The 21048-nt window shown below is 50.4% G+C and overlaps 1 protein-coding gene across 6 annotated transcripts in view; it reads right to left on the reverse strand.

The window, feature by feature from the left end:
- LOC121879665 (rho GTPase-activating protein 45-like) overlaps positions 1-21048 on the reverse strand; it is a 152529-nt gene that overhangs the window by 104555 nt on the left and 26926 nt on the right. For 4 of the 6 annotated variants that reach the window (XR_006091388.1, XM_042386357.1, XM_042386360.1 and 1 more), the window contains exon 1: positions 20685-21038. The exons of 1 other annotated variant lie outside the window; for it this stretch is intronic. Coding sequence is in view for 3 of the 5 variants with exons in the window: in XM_042386357.1 (XP_042242291.1) it covers positions 20685-20792 (108 nt within the window). In the remaining 2 variants the exon portion in view is untranslated. Of the gene's footprint in view, positions 1-5979; positions 6203-20684; positions 21039-21048 lie in introns of those variants that run through there. One more of the 6 variants, XM_042386359.1, reaches the window with a different exon arrangement.

Here is a 21048-nt window from a genome sequence, read left to right on the forward strand (position 1 = left end):
GCCTGTGCATGGCAGCTCCTGTCGAGAGTTACTACCCTAACCAACCCTAGACTAAACCTATCTAAGCCAACTTGACCTGTTACCTAACCTAATATAAGTCAAGTAATATCCTTAGACGTAGGTATGTGTAAGTCCTTGTGAATGTGTAAGAGTTCTTGGCCTCGTAGATGGAGAGAGAGACTTGTGGTGGACATGCGGAGTGACTGCTATAATGACTGCTGGCTCAGTGTTGATGTTTTTGTTGTGTTGGGGAACTATGACCGCCTTCCTCTCTGTGTCGTAGAGAGAGAGAGAGAGAGAGAGGCGACCTTGCTAGGCTGGGTCCTGAGGCTACACATTAACCTCGCTCTACTGTACCATCTGGTGTAAAGGCGTCAGTCTATTGGTCCACATGCGTCACTATACTACGCCATTATGCTGATAATCGTCTGCGTTGCGTCAACCTCGGGGAGAGAGTGAGAGATTGTCCTGATAACCTTCAAACTGCTTTACCTCACCTTTTCTAAACGATAAGTAGCCGGATTTAAACAAACTTAGATCATGGTTAGGTTAAGTTAAGTTGCCGGATTAGACGAGATTAAGAAAGGTTAGGTGAGGTTATTTTAATCTCATGGGGGAAATAAGCTGGGGTGCCTAATCTTCACGTGGTCCACAACAAACACACAAATTCCGTCTGGTGGAAGTGAACAACCGTATGTAAACAATGGCAGGTGGTGTGTGTTTCGTCTTACATGCCTGCCTACCTCCCCTCCTGTCTGCCTACCTCCCCTCCTGTCTGCCTACCTCCCCTCCTGTCTGCCTGCCTCCCCTCCTGCCTGCCCCACCCCCCTCCCGCCTGCCCACCTCCTCCTGTCTGCCTCCTGTCTGCCTACCTCCCTCCCTGTCTGCTCACCTCCCTCCTGTCTGCCCACCTCCCTCCTGTCTGCCCACCTCCCTCCTGCCTGCCCACCTCCTCCTGCCTGCCCACCTCCTGTCTGCCTACCTCCCCCTCCTGTCTGCTTCTACCTCCTCCTGTCTGCCTATACCTCCCTCCTCTGTCTGCCTACCCCAATTCCCGTCTGCCTACCTCCCTCCTGTCTGCCTACCTCTGTCTCGCCTACCTCCTCCTGTCTGCCTACCTCCCTCCTGTCTGCCCACTCCTCCTTCTGCCCGCCTCTACCTCCTCCTGTCTGCCTACCTCTGTCTGCCTACCTCCCCCTCCTGTCTGCCTACCTCCTGTCTGCCCACCTCTCTGTCTGCCTCCACCTCTGTCTGCCTACCTCCTCCTGCCTGCCTACCTCCCCCCCTCCTGCCTGCCTACCCCCTCCCCTGCCTGCTTCACCCCCTCCTGCCTGCCTTACCTCCCTCCTCCTGTCTGCTCATACCTCCCTCCTGTCTGCCTACCTCTGTCTGTCTACCCTCCTGTCTGCCTACCTCTCTCTGTCTGCTCACCTCTGCCTCTGTCTGCCTACCTCCTGTCTGCCTCACTCCTGTCTGCCCACCTCTGTCTGCCCACCTCCCTCCTGTCTGCCTGCTACCTCTGTCTGCCTACCTCCTGTCTGCTCACCTCCCCCTCCTGTCTGCCCACCTCTCTGTCTGCCTACCTCCTCCTGTCTGCCTACCTCTGTCTGCCTAAGTACCTCCTCCCGTCTGCTCACTTCTGCCTACCCAGCCCAACAGTGAGGCAGATACTACAAGGTTTCTCACAGAATCAAATAGCATTAACCTCCAACAACAAGATGTATTACCGCGCTACACTGAACAAGGCGCCACATACTCTCTCTCTCTCTCTCTTAATAAAATCAACATTAAATAATCCAGGCCACAATAACTCAACGAAAGTGAACACATTACTCCCAATTGCCTTCACACACACACACACACACACACACACACACACACCTAACACAAGTTCCAGCAAAAAAATTTCACCCTAACCGCAAATTCCTAAGATAGAAAGTTACTAACAGGTGGTGAGCTTAGAGGGAGATTATCCTGCAGGTAACACACACACTAGACAATATCTTTATCAAATTTTTTCAGGGTAATAGTTTTCTTCTACGTCTCTTCTCTCTCTCTCTCTCTCAACAAACATCCCAGGGCTATGTAAAGCGGCTTCTTTGTGTACTTCAACCTGCACACATAGTTCCTCTTTCACGTTAATCCCCCAATGCTCTCAAGTTTACACGAATCCCACACGTGTCAGCTTGTGGGGGTCTTGCTGACTTCCCAATCACGTGAAGGTCTGAGGTTTACACTATCACTGTTATTTTAAGCTTAAATGAGTTCGCAATTACTGTATGCGAACTGTTCTAATCCTGCTTAAATTCAAACTTATCTAAGCTTACACGACTCCTAACTAGTCTAAGCTTACGGAACTTGGAACTGATCTACGTGTAATGCAGGCATATTAATAAATATTTTAGATACGTTACTAGCGTGGCCGATTAGTTATTTGCACTTCGTATTATATATTCTTAGGGAGAATCTCTCTAAACACCAACTATTTTTAGTTAACTGAATGACACAGACATCAATAGATCAAAATATCGAAATTAATAGACAATGACTCACGTGTGACCTGGGGGAGGCCCAGCGGCTGTCTGCAAGTGCTGCTGGACTGTCTCTCCTATGGGAGACTGCTAGCTGGGGAGGGAGCTGGCGGCCCCTTCCCTGTTACAATAATAATCCTAATGTAAATGTTCAAGGGAGGGGGGGGGCCTTATATTGGCGGGTCTTCAGCCGAAACATGTCACTAATCTGGTCAGGTGTACTGGTTGCTTCTTGAGTTAACACGGTCATGTTGCCGGGTTAAGCTAATCGCATGACTGATAATTCTGGTTCATTGTGACCGTGACAACTCTTGGGTCAGGTCTTAATCTCACTTTAATTACCAAGGCTGGGTCAACTTACGAGGGTGTAGACACCTACGCTTCAGGTCACTGCTTATGCAACCTCGAACTGATCTACGCTTACACGACTCCTATCTAATCTAAGCTTACAAGGACTGCTGAGATACGTTTACTCTACGCCCATTAAGCGAACGTAAAGTCACTCGCCAACAACCACAGTCTTTCTTCACCCACCCTCATCCCTATCCACACACACCCACAAACCCTACCACCCATTGTCAGTCTTTCTTCACCCACCCTCATCCCTATCCACCCACACCCACAAACCCTACCACCCATTTCTCTAGTGCGGCCAAGTTACTGTGTGGTTCTGTTTGTCACGCTGACCAACATCAGGTGCGGGGGAAAGTGTGTGTGTGTGTGTGTGTGTGTGTGTGTGTGTGTGTGTGTGTGTGTGTGTGTGTGTGTGTGTGTGTGTGTGTGTGTGTGTGTGTGTGTGTGTGTGTGTGTGTAGGTGTGTGTGTGTGGTGATTCTGGATACGTCGTAGAGGGCCTCTTCCCTTTACTTGATAACACATATTTACATACACACACCACCGGCTTCAGTAGTTATTTCGCCCCTCACACACTAATTCCCTGTGACATTATAATGAACGAAAGAACGTGTGAACGCCCGCCGAGACCCCCCCTCCATCCTGTTAACGTAATCAAACTTCACACTCGTTCACCCCAGGGATCAACATACTATAATATATTAGCATTACAATAGTAGAATTTATTGGGGGGATTGGAAGAGTGAGTTGCAACTTACCGGAAAATCTGTTTATCTGGCATCTCTAATCCCCGAAGGTGCCGCATAACTTGGGTGCTAGTGTATATCTACTTGTCTGTCTGTCTAACTACTGTATTAATTGTGACAATAATTTAGCTGGGAATATCAAGACAAAAATGGCCAAGTTTGTCAACCATGCAACGCTTAGTCCCAAGAAAGTTCATTAACCAAACTTGCATAAAACAAACAACTACTGTACTGTATTCATGGGATGGAGAAAGGTCGAAGTCGTAAATATGAATTATTGGGTTGTGATCCGGCCAAAAATTGCTTTGATCTGAAACTGATGCCATACTGATATATACTGTAAATACCAGTTACCAGCAGCGCAAGGATTTCTGATGACGAAATACACAATGCTGAAAGGAGTCTTTTCAACAATAAAGATGGATAGAGGGACAAAAATGGCCCCGTATACTAGATGAATGAGGACCTGGTTCCTGCTGTCTCACTTGAATCTCAACGTATTTGTTTGTGGATCAAGCTTTGTTTTGTCTCATGGTTGATGGCGAGACTTTGGTGGGTTTGTGAAGGTTATTGTAAAATTTAACATAAGAACATAAGAACATAAGAAAGTGGGATACTGCAGGAGGCCGACTGGCCCATGCAGGGCAGATCCCTTTCACACCCATCCCAGCACTTCCATGTGCCTATCCAACTTAGTCTTGAAGCTCCCTAGCGTCCCCGATCCTACTATAGCACTCGGTAGCCTATTCCACATATACACAACTCTATTACCAAACCAGTGCTTGCCTATATCCTTTCTGAATCGGAATTTATCTAATTTAAAGCCATTTGTTCTAGTTATTTCGTTATTACTGAGCTTCAGAACATCTTCCATTTTACCCTTGTTAATCCCACTTACCCACTTGTACACCTCTAGGTTAGGTTAGGTGGATATAAGGAAAAGTTATCAGAGACGTGACCAAGCGGCTAACGAGCCGATCAGTGAAGAGGATAAAAGTAAAAAAGTAAACATGTTCCATGGTTTAACCTAAAGGCACATGCAGAAACTGGAATGCTGTTGCAAACAAGGTCGGGGTCCCAGAATCATGGAAAAGGGATGAATCAGCTACGACCCATTGCAATTACCCCAATACCCAGCTTAATCTGTGAAAGTTTTGTGTTCGACTGGGCTTATGCTGATATTGTAGGAGCCGTAGATCCTCAGCAATTTGGTAATATGAAAACTTCCTCCACCACTCACTGTCTTGTCAGCTTTCTCGACTACATATACCGCCATCTGGAGAAACGATAAACGTCTGTAGCTGTCACCTTCATTGACTTCACTAAGGCATTCAACCTAGTCGACCACAATTTAATCATCCAACAAAGCTATCGACCTCGGGTTTCGAAGAAGTCTTATACCATGGCTTAGAGACTTCCTCATTAACAGACGCCAAGCCGTACGCTGGGAAAGATTGGCTCACTGGTTTTCTTTAGAGGCGGGGCGATCTGTCCCTTAGAAGTCCTGAAGCAACTAGTCTCGCTAGAATGACCAGTTTCAACACAATTAACCTAGGTGTATTTTTAGAAAAAAATAGAAGAAGTGTTAATTAACTGAGTCAAGCATCTATAACTGGTTGTGCCACAGTTCACAAGGTTCCAGAAGTGATTGCTTCTAAGTGTTAAATAAACTGTTCCTGAGCTCCAGCTTCACTCTCTCAGATTAGCCGCTTGAGGGTTATTCTTGGACCCTGCTTGAGTGGTGACGTCACCCAGGTAAACACCTCCAACACATGATTAATGACGTCATATAAACGTAGCTCAGCAAGTGGTGACGCTACGCAGGTAAACTTCTCCAGTACGTGATTAATAACGTCAATTTGATAAACATGCCAAAGCTAGTAGTGACGTCACGGCATCTAAATAAACGCAAAAGCGAGTAAAGACGCCACTAGTGAACCACACGGTTGGCCTGTGCATGGCGGCTCCTGTCGAGAGTTACTACCACTCTCTATCATCCATGAATCTATCTAGCCTCCTTTTAAAACTTTCCAGCGTTCCAGCACTTACTACAAAGTTGCTAAGCTTGTTCCACTCGTCCACCACCCTATTTGTGAACCAGTTCCTTCATATCTCCCTCCTAAACCTAAACTTATTAGTTACGAATGACGTCAAAAACAATTTAGTGAAGCTGTAACGTCACAAAAAAACACATGTAGAGCAAACGTCACATTGCAAAATAACAACACTGGTGATAATAGAACTGTTGACGTCACAGATAACCATAATACCAAGTCAATAATGATGTCAGAGGTGACGTACGTCATGGGTGTAAAGAGCCACCTTCAACAATGCTCTAGTGTCACTTACTCTGCACGCGACCTCGGGGCTGACTGATAACGTCACAGGCAAGCAAAGTGTCAGCTGAGTGGTGACGTCACTAAACCAGTTTTTGTACTGTTACGGCGAGATTTTAAAACTTTGGTCATTTCATCCCATCCACAGTAACTAGACAAGCATATCCATTATCTATTTCATCTTATCCACGCGGCCATAAGGTACTATCCACGTAACCCTATCCACACAGGGCCAGACAACACCACCGTCTACATCCGCGCGGGACCACACACACTACTGGTATAGGGATGAAGGGTAGAGGGGCGGTGTACGACACCTAGTGATAACAAATGGGCCCCGATAACTTGACCCCAATACCACCTACGCGACAGATAACAGGAGTTGATAACTCACTATACACCCGCACTACAGAAAAACATTAAATACACATTACCTTGACCCAGTAAGACCCATCGCAGGGCCATACAGAAACCTCTGCACTCTATCACACCCAATGGTAAACTGACTTACTGACTGTATCGTCCAACGCTGCTCACGGGTCCGGGAGCACATTATCAGCGTCCAATCACAGCCCGTTTTTCAGAGATTCTCCTAGTGACCTGACCTCTTTTGGTCATTGATTGGCTAGTTCAAGTTATGGGCGTGGTCACGTCAGTTGGTGGGAGGAGCCGTCCTCATGATACCTTATAGTCTTACGTCACCTCATACAGGTTTACATGTTATTCTTTGAAGCTGTGTCCATCTGGTCTGACAGTGCCATAAACATTGTAACGGTCGTTCACATGGGTGTATGGGCGCCGGTCTGTGAGGGTGTTCCTGTTTATAACACCCCCCCCCTGTGAGCCAGTGAGGGAGGAAGATCCTTAACACTGGACTAGATTAACACACACCTGTTTATAACCCCCCCCCCCCATACTATCATTATCATCATCGTTGTTACACACACACGGGACAGTGACCGCCCTCCCCTCCCAGACAGCTGCTGTAATGAAGTATTGCAGAACAATTACGAGAGAGAGAGAGAGAGAGAGATTCTCACACTTAATATTCACCAAATCCAAGCCAATGTACAGACACACACACACACACACTTCCTAAAAGCGCTGAACAAATTAATAAAATAATGCATCGTAAACAAACAAAAAGAGAATTCACGATAAACAAAAGTAAATAAAGAATATGGCGGCTATTGATTATGATAAACAAAGGGAATGAGGAAGGAGGAGGGTGTGGAGGTGGAGGAGGCAGGAGAAGCGTGTGTTGTTTTGGAGGAGGGCCAGACACCCAGGAGTATGTATATATAACCCACCCTATGCCACCCACACTCCCTCCCTCTCCAACACCACCACCCACACTCCCTCCCTCTCCAACACCACACCCACACTCTCCCTCTCCAACACCACCACCTCCAACACCACCACCACCCACACTCCCTCCCTCTCCAACACCACCACCCACACTCCTCCCTCTCCAACACCACCCACACTCCTCCCTCCAACACCACCACCCACACCTCCCTCTCCAACACCAACACCACCCACACTCTCCCTCTCCACAACACCAACACCCACACTCCCTCTCCAACACCAACACCACCCACCTCCAACACCAACACCACCCACACTCCCTCCCTCTCCAACACCAACACCCACACTCCCTCCCTCTCCAACACCAACACCACCCACCTCCCCCCTCTCCAACACCACCACCACCCACACTCCCTCCCTCTCCAACACCACCACCCACACTCCCTCCCTCTCCAACACCACCACCACCCACCTCTCTCCAACACCACCACCACCCACCTCCCCCTCTCCAGCACCAACACCACCCACCTCCCCCCTCCAACACCACCACCACCCACACTCTCCCTCCAACACCACCACCACCACCCACACTCCCTCCCTCTCCAACACCAACACAATAACCAGCTGCTGTCTGTGTGGCAAAAATAACTAAGACACAGAGACAGACACACAGACAGACAGCCACAGAGACAGACAGCCACACAGACAGACAGCCACAGAGACAGACAGCCACAGACAGCCACAGACAGACAGCCACAGAGACAGACAGCCAGAGACAGACAGCCACACAGACAGACAGCCACAGAGACAGACAGCCACAGACAGCCACAGAGACAGACAGCCACAGAGACAGACAGCCACACAGACAGACACGCCACACAGACAGACACGCCACAGAGACAGACAGCCACAGAGACAGACAGCCACAGAGACAGACAGCCACAGAGACAGACAGCCACAGAGACAGACAGCCACAGAGACAGACAGCCACAGAGACAGACAGCCACAGAGACAGACAGCCACACAGACACAGAGACAGACAGCCACACAGACACAGCCACACAGACACAGACAGACAGCCACACAGACAGACAGCCACACAGAGACAGCCACACACAGACAGCCACACACACGACAGCCACACAGACAGACAGCCACACAGACAGACAGCCACAGAGACAGACCCACACAGACAGACAGCCACACAGACAGACAGCCACACAGACAGACAGCCACACAGACAGACAGCCACAGAGACAGACAGCCACAGAGACAGACAGCCACAGAGACAGACAGCCACACAGACAGACAGCCACACAGACAGACAGCCACACAGACAGACAGCCACACAGACAGACAGCCACAGACAGACAGCCACACAGACAGACAGCCACAACAGACAGCACACAGACAGCCACACAGACAGACAGCCACACAGACAGACAGACAGACAGCCACACAGACAGACAAGCCACACAGCCACACAGACAGACAGCCACACAGACAGACAGACAGACAGCCACACAGACAGACACACACAGACAGACAGCCACACAGACAGACAGCCACACAGACAGACAGCCACACAGACAGACAGACAGACACACAGACAGACAGCCACACAGCCACACAGACAGACAGCCACACAGACAGACAGCCACACAGACAGACAGACAGACAGCCACACAGACAGACAGCCACACAGACAGACAGCCACACAGACAGACAGCCACACAGACAGACAGCCACACAGACAGACAGCCACACAGCCACACAGACAGACAGCCACACAGACAGACAGCCACACAGACAGACAACCACACAGACAGACAGCCACACAGACAAGACAGCCACACAGACAGACAGCCACACAGACAGACAGCCACACAGACAGACAGCCACACAGACAGACAGACACAGCCACACAGACAGACAGCCACACAGACAGACAGCCACAGACAGCGACAGACAGACAGCCACACAGCCACACAGACAGCAGCACACAGACAGACAGCACACAGACAAGTAGAGAGTTTGGTAGCCTTTGAGTGCGTGATAATGACAGAACTAATGATGCCGTGCTGGTTCAGATGATGATAATGATAGTGGTGGTGGTGATGACGGTGGTGATGATGATGGTGTGTGGTGGTGATGACGGTGGTGGTGGTGATGACGGTGGTGATGATGATGGTGGTGGTGGTGGTGATGATGATAGTGATGGTGGTGGTGAAAGAATTAAGCTCCAGCAGTGATCCATAACCTCATTAGAGCGGAAGGGAAAACAGGCAAGTGTTAAATTGGCCTATACCACCTCCCTGAACCCCCTCCTCCCCACCGGAATATCAAGTTCTCGCCAGAAGTTACAATTTCATTTAGGAAAGGAATGGAACCAGTGTTGAACAGAGGTGAACAGTGGTGAACAATGCTTAAGTCAGTGAGAACAACTCAACAGTAACAGCAGAGTCGCACCCAAGTTAAACTTCACACAGTGAGGTCCCAGGTACCCAGTGATAACTGCCCCTAGACCCAACAACAACCAGCGATGTGTTAATCCGTCTACGATAGGAAGGCCTGGGACCACACCTCACTCATACCATGTGAGGTCCCTCATAACACCATCTGAGGCACTCATTATACCAACGAGAGGATCCTGTGAACCACCGTGACGGCACTCATTATACCAACGAGAGGATCCTGTGAACCACCGTGACGTCACTCATTATACCAACGAATTATACCAACGATCACCACCGGCGTCCATTATCACCGTGAGGCTATAGGTCCGAACACGAGGCTATTAACAACGAGAGATCCTGTGAACACCGTGACGTCACCATTACCAGAGGATCCGTAACCACGTGACGGCACCATTATACCAACGAGAGGATCCCAGAACCACCGTGACGGCACTCATTATACCAACGAGAGGATCCTGAACCACCGTGACGTCACCATTATACCAACGAGGTGGCATTACCTCAAAGTAGGCATTTAACGAGGAAAACTGAGATTACAACGAAATGTATCGGGAAAAAATGGGAACGGAATTTAATATTAAAGTCGGGAAATAAATAAAGGCCAACAAAGAACGAGAGAGAGAGAGAGAGAGAGAGAGAGAGAGAGAGTACATCAAAGGCCAGCCGTTACAGTACCACATCTGTTTCAACAAATTCTTGCGTCTCTGCGTCACCACTCTACACCTTCACCACGCGGCCACGAGGTGAGGGGACTCACAAGACAAAGGTGCTATCACACACAGTAAACAAAGGTGCCACAGGCAGTAAACAAAGGTGCCACAGACAGTAAACAAAGGTGCCACAGACAGTAAACAAAGGTGCCACAGACAGTAAACAAAGGTGCACAGGCGTAAACAAAGGTGCCAGGAAAGTACAGGGTAAAGTGCAAGACAGAGTAAACAAAGGTGCCACACACAGTAAACAAAGGTGCCACAGACAGTAAACAAAGGTGCCACAGACAGTAAACAAAGGTGCCACAGACAGTAAACAAAGGTGCCACAGACAGTAAACAAAGGTGCCACAGACAGTAAACAAAGGTGCCACAGACAGTAAACAAAAGTGCCACACACAGTAATGCAAGTGTCAACGCAACCAGAGTTGTCAACAAGTGTCGTGTGTGTGTGTACATCACATCACCACAACACAATGCTAACCCGGTGTTCACACAGGCACATTCCACTCTTAGTCAGGCAAAGGCAACCCTCTGCCCAAACAATGTCTCTGCGGAGTGATGGAGAAATTATATTTAATGTGGCCCGTGGTTGAGCCAGTATATGGTGATTAAAGCAATGTTTATTACAAGTATAATCTTCACACACACAAGTTATTAGTGTTTCATCACCTAAGAGTAAGTAACTACATAAGAACATAAGAATGGAGGAAACTGCAGTGGGCCTATTGGCCCATACTGGGCAGTCCCATTTACACCCAACCCCTATTGCTCATATAAGCATCCAACCTGTGTTTGAAGCTATCCATCGTATTCGAGTTAATGATGATATTTGGTAACTTGTTCCATTCATCCACTACGAAAATATAACAGTGAAATAAGTATAAATAGTCAACAATATAAACTTGTGTGAGTTTATGGGCCACGTTTGGCGCGGTCTGTTTGATGGAGTAGCTGCTATGTGACAGGGGGTCACTTGGGAATTAACTAAGGTCGGGTAAGTGGGGTCAGGGACGGGTAATAGATTTCAGGGACGGCGGTTACACAGCCTTTCCTGCCTGGCTGTCTGTTATTTATTCTCGTCTTGTCAGGTCTCTCCAGGGACTAATGTTATAACCATTATGCACACTTGTTATTAAAAGATATTCTGAGGTCAACAGCAATTAATTTCTACTATTCAAAAACGCCTGAGCACAATACTGCATTAAAAAGAGTTTGGGACTTTTCTGACGAAAAGGGGGTTCCGGCCCTCCTCTTTAATACTCCGCCCTGACGTGGTCATAAACTGTTTCACTGACCGTGCTAATACAATTTTAACACTACTTATGGTTTAGGTAGGATATAAATTATGGTTGGTTGGCCAGCAGCAAAATACCTAAATCGTAATACAGCCATGACCGAGGAAAGGTTGCCCATGCCTGCTGTAAGTCTCTCTCTCACACCTGATTATTCATTTCACGTCTGTCTACTTGAACTGTTGACTGTCTTGACCGTCCAAACGTTGAGACTGTACTGTATGCCTGTCATGACAACAGTCAGTACTTGGTCGTGGCGGTAATGATAGTGACTGGAGGGTGTGGCGAGGACACGGGTTCGCCTCCAGCCATGTGTTGTCTATGTCAGTTGTCAACCCTCAAGGATCCCAGCGATCTCTCCTCTTTATTAAGATTGATAATGGAGGTGGTATACCCCCTAGTGGTGTGTGTGTGTGTGTCTCGACCATGAGACGGCAGCGAGTGTGAGTGGCCTGACCAGTGTGGAGGACCCCAGACCAGTGTGAGTGACCCGTGACCAGTGTGGAGTGACCTGTGACCAGTGTGAGTGACCCGTGAGAGTGGACCCGTGACCAGTGTGAGTGGCCCAGACCAGTGTGGAGGGCTGTGACCAGTGAGGGCCTGTGACCAGTGTGGAGTGACCCAGACCAGTGTGAGTGACCCGGACCAGTGTGAGGGCCCGGACCAGTGTGAGGGCCCCAGACCAGTGTGAGGACCCGTGACCAGTGTGGAGTGACCCGTGAGAGGACCTGTGACCAGTGTGGAGTGGCCCGGACCAGTGTGAGTGGCCCGTGACCAGTGTGAGGACCCGTGACCAGTGTGGAGTGACCCGTGACCAGTGTGAGTGGCCCGTGACCAGTGTGGAGTGGCCCGGACCAGTGTGAGTGACCCGTGACCAGTGTGAGTGACCTGTGACCAGTGTGGAGTGGCCCGTGACCAGGTGTGAGGACCCCAGACCAGTGTGAGTGGCCCGTGACCAGTGTGAGGGCTCTGTGACCAGTGAGGACCCGGACCAGTGTGAGTGACCCAGACCAGTGTGAGTGACCCGTGACCAGTGTGAGTGACCCGGACCAGTGTGAGTGGCCCGGACCAGTGTGAGTGGCCCGGACCAGTGTGAGTGGCCCGTGACCAGTGGAGGACCCGTGACCAGGGTGTGAGTGACCCGTGACCAGTGTGAGTGGCCTGTGACCAGTGTGAGTGGCCCAGACCAGTGTGGAGGACCCGGACCAGTGTGAGGACCCGTGACCAGTGTGAGTGGCCCGTGACCAGTGTGAGTGGCCCGTGACCAGTGTGAGTGGCCCGTGACCAGTGTGAGTGACCGTGACCAGTGTGAGTGGCCCGTGACCAGTGGTGGCCCGTGACCAGTGGAGTGGCCCGTGACCAGTGTGAGTGACCCGTGACCAGTGTGGGTGACCCGTGACCAGTGTGAGTGACCCGTGACCAGTGTGAGTGGCCCGTGACCAGTGTGAGTGGCCCGTGACCAGTGTGAGTGGCCCGTGACCGAGTGGCGTGACCAGTGTGAGTGGCCCGTGACCAGTGTGAGTGGCCCGTGACCAGTGTGAGTGGCCCGTGACCAGTGTAGTGACCCGTGACCAGTGTGGTGACCCGTGACCAGTATTAATAATAGTAGTGTGTGGAATACTTGTAGAGCCGCCAACCTGGGGTGTGGCCATGTGCGTCTTGGTACTGACACCTTGTGGCCGAGACGGTGGCCATCATCCACCTGCCAATATATATATATATATATATATATATATATATATATATATATATATATATATATATATATATATATATTATATATTTTTTTATATATATATATATATATATATATATATATATATATATATATAACAAGGCATAGATGTACAGTAGAGGGTGAGATCAAGTCCGCAATGGCCAGGTCACTAAGCAGTCGGTAGCCAGGTCAGAGGGTAGTTGACCCAACCTTCTCACCTGGTTAAAATCTTCTTAATTACCAGGTTATCTTGTGGGCAGTGGGGAATGAGACTGACTCCTTTGATCTTGTGGGCATCGGGCCAGCCACCCCCCCCCAACACACACTGCCGTGACCTATGTTGACCCTATTAGCGCCCTTCCTTCCTTTATTCTCTCCCAGACATAAGAACATAAGAAAATAAGGAGTCTGCAATAGGCCGGTTGGCCTGTGCATGGCAGCTCCTGTCGAGAGTTACTACCACTCTCTATCATCCATGAATCTATCCAGCCTCCTTTTGAAACTTTCCAGCGTTCCAGCACTTACTACAAAGTTGTTAAGCTTGTTCCACTCGTCCATGCACCACCCTATTTGTGAACCAGTTTCTTCCTATCTCCCTCCTAAACCTAAACTTATCCAACTAATCCGTTGCTCCGGTCTATCCTGCTCAGATATTATAAACTTTATCTTCCAGGTCCTTTGGGGCGAAGGACCGCCGCCCAGCACTCTGACCTGGACATTACCTGTTGACGGTTTCTGACCTGAGGCTTCGCCATGCAACGTGACCTACCATCCATAGCGACAGTCCATGGGGTTGGTGGTGTTCTGAACATCTGGGGGTGGCTGTGCCCTGGGCCCTGGAGCCCTGTATATCGCCTTTATTGATTCTTTTCACCCACTTAAATACTTCTATCATATCTCCCCGCACTCTTCGTCTTTCTAGGGAATGCAAGTTTAGTTTCTTTAACCTATCCTGATATGGAAGGTTTCTAAGTCCCGGAATCATTTTCGTCATTCTTCGCTGCACCGACTCTAGTGAATTTATATCCATTCTATAATAGGGGCACCAGAACTGAGCCGCATAATCGAGGTGCGGCCTGACTAGCCCAAGATATAGTTACAATAAGACCTCTGCAATCTTATTACTTACACTTCTAGATATAAAACCCAATACTCTGTTTGCCTTATTTCGAACATTAACGTACTGTTTTCTAGGCCGTAGGTCCGGGCTTACAAGTACCCCTAGGTCTCTTTCACAAGTCGACTTCTCTAGGTTGATGTTGTTAAGGCTGTATACACTGACAGTATTTGTTCTTCCAATATTAAGTACGCTGTGCTTGCTGGTGCTGAATTTCATTTGGCATTTTTCAGACCACCCCTGCAGTTTATTTAGATCCTCCTGTAATGCATTTGCAACCTGCCCTGAATTAATCTGCCGCCCTATTTTGGTGTCATCCGCAAACTTGCTTATGTCACTGCTGATCCCAGTATCTAGATCATTTATGTAGATTATGAACAAGAGTGGTCCCAGTATTGACCCCTGGGGAACCCCGCTAGTTACTGCTCTCCCTGGCTCTTGTCACTTAACAGGGGTGTAGTGGGTCACTAAGTTTGATCTGGCCCGGAATTATATGTGACTGGCAGGCCGTGTCTGCCCCCCCCCACAACTCCTCCGCTAAACACATATATATTCAACTCACATTTAACCTACCACAATAAACACTTATCACACAATGCTCCTTACCACCACTCACCAGATCCCCACAGTACCTCCTCCACCCACACAGTAGTTCCTCCACCCCCACAGTAGCTCCTCCACCCCCACAGTACCTCCTCCATCCCCCACAGTACCTCCCTCCACCCCCACAGCTCCTCCACCCTCACAGTACCTCATCCACCCCACTACCTCCTCTCCTCCACCCCCACAGTCCTCCTCCACCCTCCACCGTCCATCCACCCCACAGTACCTCCTCCACCCCCACCGTACCTCATCCACCCCCACAGTACCTCCTCCACCCCACAGTAGCTCCTCCACCCACACAGTAGCTCCCTACATCCCCACACAACCTCCCTCTCCCACCCCACACCACCTCCTCCACCCCACAGTACCCTTCCACCCCCGCAGCACCTCCTCCACCCCCACAGCACCTCCTCCACCCCACAGTACCTCCTCCACCTCCACCGTACCTCATCCACCCCACACTAGCTCCTCCACCCCACAGCACCTTTATCCACCTCCACAGCCCTCCACCCCACAGCACCTCATCCACCCCCATACACCTCCTCCACCCCACCGTGCCTCCTCCACCCCCACAGCACCCTCCACCCCACACCACCTCCTCCACCCCACCCATCTCCCACACCTGCCTCCCCACAGCACCCCACACCCCACACACTCACTCTCCCTCCACCCCACAGCACCTCATCCACCCCCATCCACCCCTCACAGTACCTCCCTACACCCCAACACCACCTCTCCCACACCCCACACCATCTCCTCATCTCCACCCCACAGTAGCCCCACACCCCCACACCACCTCCCACACCCCACACCATCTCCCTCCACCCCACAGTGCCTCCCGCCACCCCCCACAGCACCTCCTCCCCACACCACCTCCTTTCCTCCACACCCCACACCACCTCCTCCTCTCCTCCACCCCACACCACCTCCCTCCCACACCCCAGACCACCTCCTCCACCCCACAATACCTCCACACCCCACACTATCTCCTCCACCCCACAGTGCCTCCGCCACCCCACAGCACCTCCTCCCCCCACACCACCTCCTTCCCTCCCACACCCCACACTACCTCCTCTCCTCCACCCCCACACTACCTCCTCTCCCTACACCCCAGACTACCTCCTCCCACCCCCCACCGTATCTCCTCCACCCCCACCCCACCTCCTCCACCCCACAGTACCTCCACACCCCACACCTTCACCTCCACCCCACAGTACCCATCCACCCCCACAGCTCATCCACCCCCACAGCACCTCCCACACCCCCAACCTACCTCTCTCCACACACACCATCTCCTCCACCCCACAGTAGCACCCTCCACCCCACAGTAGCACCCACACCCCCCTCCCACACCCCACACACATCTCCTCCACCCCCCCCTCCACCCCACAGCAGCTCCTACACCCCACACACCTCCTCTCCTCCACCCCACAGTACCTCCTCCACCCCACAGCACCCTCCTCCACCCCACAGTAGCTCCCACACCCCACACCCCTCCTCCACCCCACAGTAGCCCCACACCCCACAGCACCCTCCACCCCCACAGCAGCCCACACCCCACACCACCCTCCTCCACCCCACAGTAGCTCCCACACCCCACACACCTCCTCCTCCACACCCCACACCACCTCCTCTCCTCCACCCCCAACACTACCCTCTCCTACACCCCAGACCACCTCCTCCACCCCACAGCACCCCCTCCTACACCCCACACACCTCCCTCTCCCACACCCCCACACCACCTCCACCCCCACACACCCTCCCCACCCCACACCACCTCCTCCCCCACAGCACCCTCCACCCCACAGCACCCCACACCCCACCCACCCTCCTCCCACACCCCACACATCTCCACCCCCCACACCCTCCACCCCCACAGTCCCCACACCCCACACACCTCCTCCCACACCACCTCCTCCACCCCACAGCTCCCACACCCCACAGTACCTCCTCCACCCCCACCTCCCACCCCACACCTCCTCCCACACCCCACACCATCTCCTCCACCACCCCTCCACCCCACAGTAGCTCCCACCCCCACAGCACCTCCCTGCACCCCACAGCAGCTCCCACACCCCACAGCACCTCCTCCACCCCACCACCTCCTCCCCCCACAGTACCTCCCACACCCCACACCACCTCCCCTCCCACACCCCACAGCCCCTCCACCCCCACAGCAGCTCCTACACCCCCACAATACCTCCTCTCCTACACCCCACTACCTCCTCCACCCCCACAGTCCACCCCCCCTCCACCCCCACAGTACCTCCTCCACCCCCACAGTACCTCCTCTCCTCCACCCCCACACTACCTCCTCGGGTCTGTCAAAAAGAACCCTTAAAACTGTAATTAGGAAAGAACTTATTGATGTGTCTGACGCAAGTAGACTAGTACAAGCAGGCACTAGTCGATCCATAGTTTACCATGATGAGATGTATCAGGTGAAACATGTACATGGAGCAAGTAACAAGATCACTAGATTACAAGATGTTGTTATCGCTAGATTAAGGTTAGGATATAAGTACCTTTGGCAGTATGTTCCTCAAGCAGATGTAAACAAGATTAAATGTAAAGTGTGTGGCCATACATATGGCCACACACTTGAACACTACGTCCTCGACTGTGTGAAGATAGAACCTTTTAGGGACAGGTCCAAGCACACTGTGTGTGAAATGGCACAACGCTTCATCTCTAATAGCAAGATAGCAGATAGATCAAGATTGTATCCACATTTTTGCACTTAGTAACTATATCAGTTCTCATGTACAGAACCAAATACGCAATGTGCTTGAATACCTCCCACTTAAATGTGAATAACAAATTGTGAGGCCAGACATACTACTTCACACGCCTGTACTCACGCATTTGTGAATAAGTTACCCTTTAGAACCAAACAAATAATGTAAATGAAATACTGTGTAACATTCAGTGCCATAATATCCTGACAACCGGGGTTAATTATTATGACCCTTTGTAAACTCTACTCTGTAATCCTTTTGCGCTACCGCTCACAGGATGAGTGTGGGGTGCACAATAAAGTAGCCGCTGCAAGCGGCAAAATCAAATCAATCCTCCACCCCCACACTTCCTCCTCTCCTACACCCGAGACTACCTCCTCCACCCCCACAGTACCTCCTTCACCCCCACAGTAGCTCCTACACCCCTACACTACCTCCTCCACCCCCACAGTACCTCCTCCACCCCCAAAGTAGCTCCTACACCCCCACACTACCTCCTCCACCCCCACAGTAGCTCCTCCACCCCCCACAGTACCATCCACCCCCATTGTGTAGCTCCTACACCCCCACAGTAGCTCCTCCACCCCACAGTACCTCCCTCCACCCCCAAAGTGTAGCCCTCTACACCCCCACACTCACCTCCTCTCCTACACCCCTACAGTAGCCTCCCACCCCCACAGTACCTCCTACACCCCACAGTAGCTCCTACACCTCCCACACTACCTCCTCTCCTACACCCCACAGTAGCTCCCACCCCACACTACCTCCTCCACCTCCCCCACAGCAGCTCCTACACCCCCACAGTAGCTCCTACACCCCCACACTACCTCCTCCACCCCCACAGTAGCTCCTACACCCCCACACTACCTCCTCTCCTGCACCAGAATGGAGGGAAGCCCCACACCTACATCAAGGGGATCAGCTGAGGGACTCAACTCCAGCTATTCCAAAATCTTGTTAGTGACATAAACTACTACTCGACCCCATCCTAACTACTGTACTGTGCCTCTACACACAGGCACTACATGACGAACTAATGAGATAAGAGGTTAATAGAAAATAAATATTGGAGTCAATATTAAGAGGATGTGTGAAGGTCCTTGCGGTGTGTGTGTAACAGCATCACCCGCCACTAAAATAAAAATAGCTTTTATTTTATATTAAGACAATTTAGGTAAGGTGAGTCTATGTGTATATATCCGTATTAACTTTATTCTCTTTCAAAATATTCACTTCTCTCTAACCTCTCCACAACCTAGCTTCACCTTCCACCCCCCACCCCGGCCAGGTGACTGCTTGCATCAACTTCCTGTGGATTTGTTTGCATCTTCGTCTGTGTTTTCTCTGCTGTGTGTATGTGTGTGGGGTAGTAGGTGTGTTCTCTCTCTCTCTCTCTCTCTCTCTCACCACGAGTGTGTGCAGGCTGGCGCCGACCACCTTGACCTCAGGTAACCACTTTCATTATGTTTCCGAGAGGCCGCCCGTCCGTCCCAAGGTCCTGACACCCCTGAACACCTGTTCCTCACACACCTGTCTTACAAAGCACACACACACACACACACACACACACACACACCACAAATACACACACCACACACACACACACACACACACACACACACACACAACACACACACACACACGCAACACACACACACATACACACACACACACACATGGTGAACAGTGCTTAAGTCAGTACAAAATAACTCGGCAGTTACAGTTGAGTCTTACCCAAGCTAACCTTGACACAGTGAGGTCCCAGGTACCCAGTGATAATTCCCCTGAGACTCCACGATAGGAAGGCCTGGGACCACACCTCACTCATATAACACCATGTGTAAAGGAATTACTACACCACGTGATGCCCCTCATAACACCATCTGTGAGGGAATTATTACACTACATCAGGCCCCCATCATGAACATACATCAGGCCCCTACTGTGAGGGAATTATCTACATCAGGCCCCTCATAACACCATGCAGTGGGGGTATTACGCTACATCAGGCCCCTCATAACACCATCTGTGAGATTATTACACTCATCAGGCCCCTCATAACACCATCTGTGAAATTATTACACTACATCAGGCCCCTCATAACACCATCTATGAGGGAGTATTACATACATCAGGCCCCTCATAACACCATCTGTGAGGGAATATTACACTATCCAGGCCCCTCTCATAACACCATCTATGAGGAATTATTACACTACATCAGGCCCCTCATAACACCATCTGTGAGGGAATTAGTACACTACATCAGGCCCCTCATAACACCATCTGTGAGGAAATTATTACACTACATCAGGCCCCTCATAACACCATCTATGAGGGAATTATTACACTACATCAGGCCCCTCATAACACCATCTGTGAGGGAATTATTACACTACATCAGGCCCCTCATAACACCATCTGTGAGGGAATTACTACGCCACGTCAGCATTACACTGTTGGTGGGTCTTCCTGTGTCTCTTATGGAGGAATGTGTGTGTGTCAGTTTAGGGTATTGTACAGTGCGTTATTGTCATTGCAAAATAATAATAATTATTTTTTGTCCGTCGAATATTTTATTATAAACGTACAATAATTCATCTTCTGTCTGTCGAGTAGTTTTATATCCATTATTTTTTTTTCTTTTACAAATTTATAATATATGAATTGACATGTCTTGTGGAGGTTGTGTACAGTAATGCTGGACACCTGTGACCTCGTGACCTCTCCAGGTGTAAATAATAATCCACTTACCGAGTTGGCCTTAAAGAGCTTCATCTTGGAGACCTTGGGCGGGAACTGACGGAGGGAGTTAGACCTCCAGTTGTCGAGGAGCACTGCTGTCATGATAGGTTCAATCATGCCTGGGTGTCCTGTCTGCCTCCCTGCCCCAGAGAATCCGCAAGGGCCTTAGGGTGTTGGCGGCAGTCTTTACAGGGAGGCAGAGGAAGGGTAGGTCTCGAGGGACATCTGAAGGAGGGAGATTCTGGCAGATGATTCTATAGTTCCCTGTTGTGGTGGATGATTCTATAGTTCCCTGTTGTGGTGGATGATTCTATAGTTCCTTGTTGTGGTGGATGATTCTATAGTTCCTTGTTGTGGTGGATGATTCTAAATT

This window comes from Homarus americanus, unplaced genomic scaffold (genome assembly GCF_018991925.1).
Source record: "Homarus americanus isolate GMGI-L3 unplaced genomic scaffold, GMGI_Hamer_2.0 scaffold42643, whole genome shotgun sequence".
NCBI lineage: Eukaryota > Metazoa > Arthropoda > Malacostraca > Decapoda > Nephropidae > Homarus > Homarus americanus.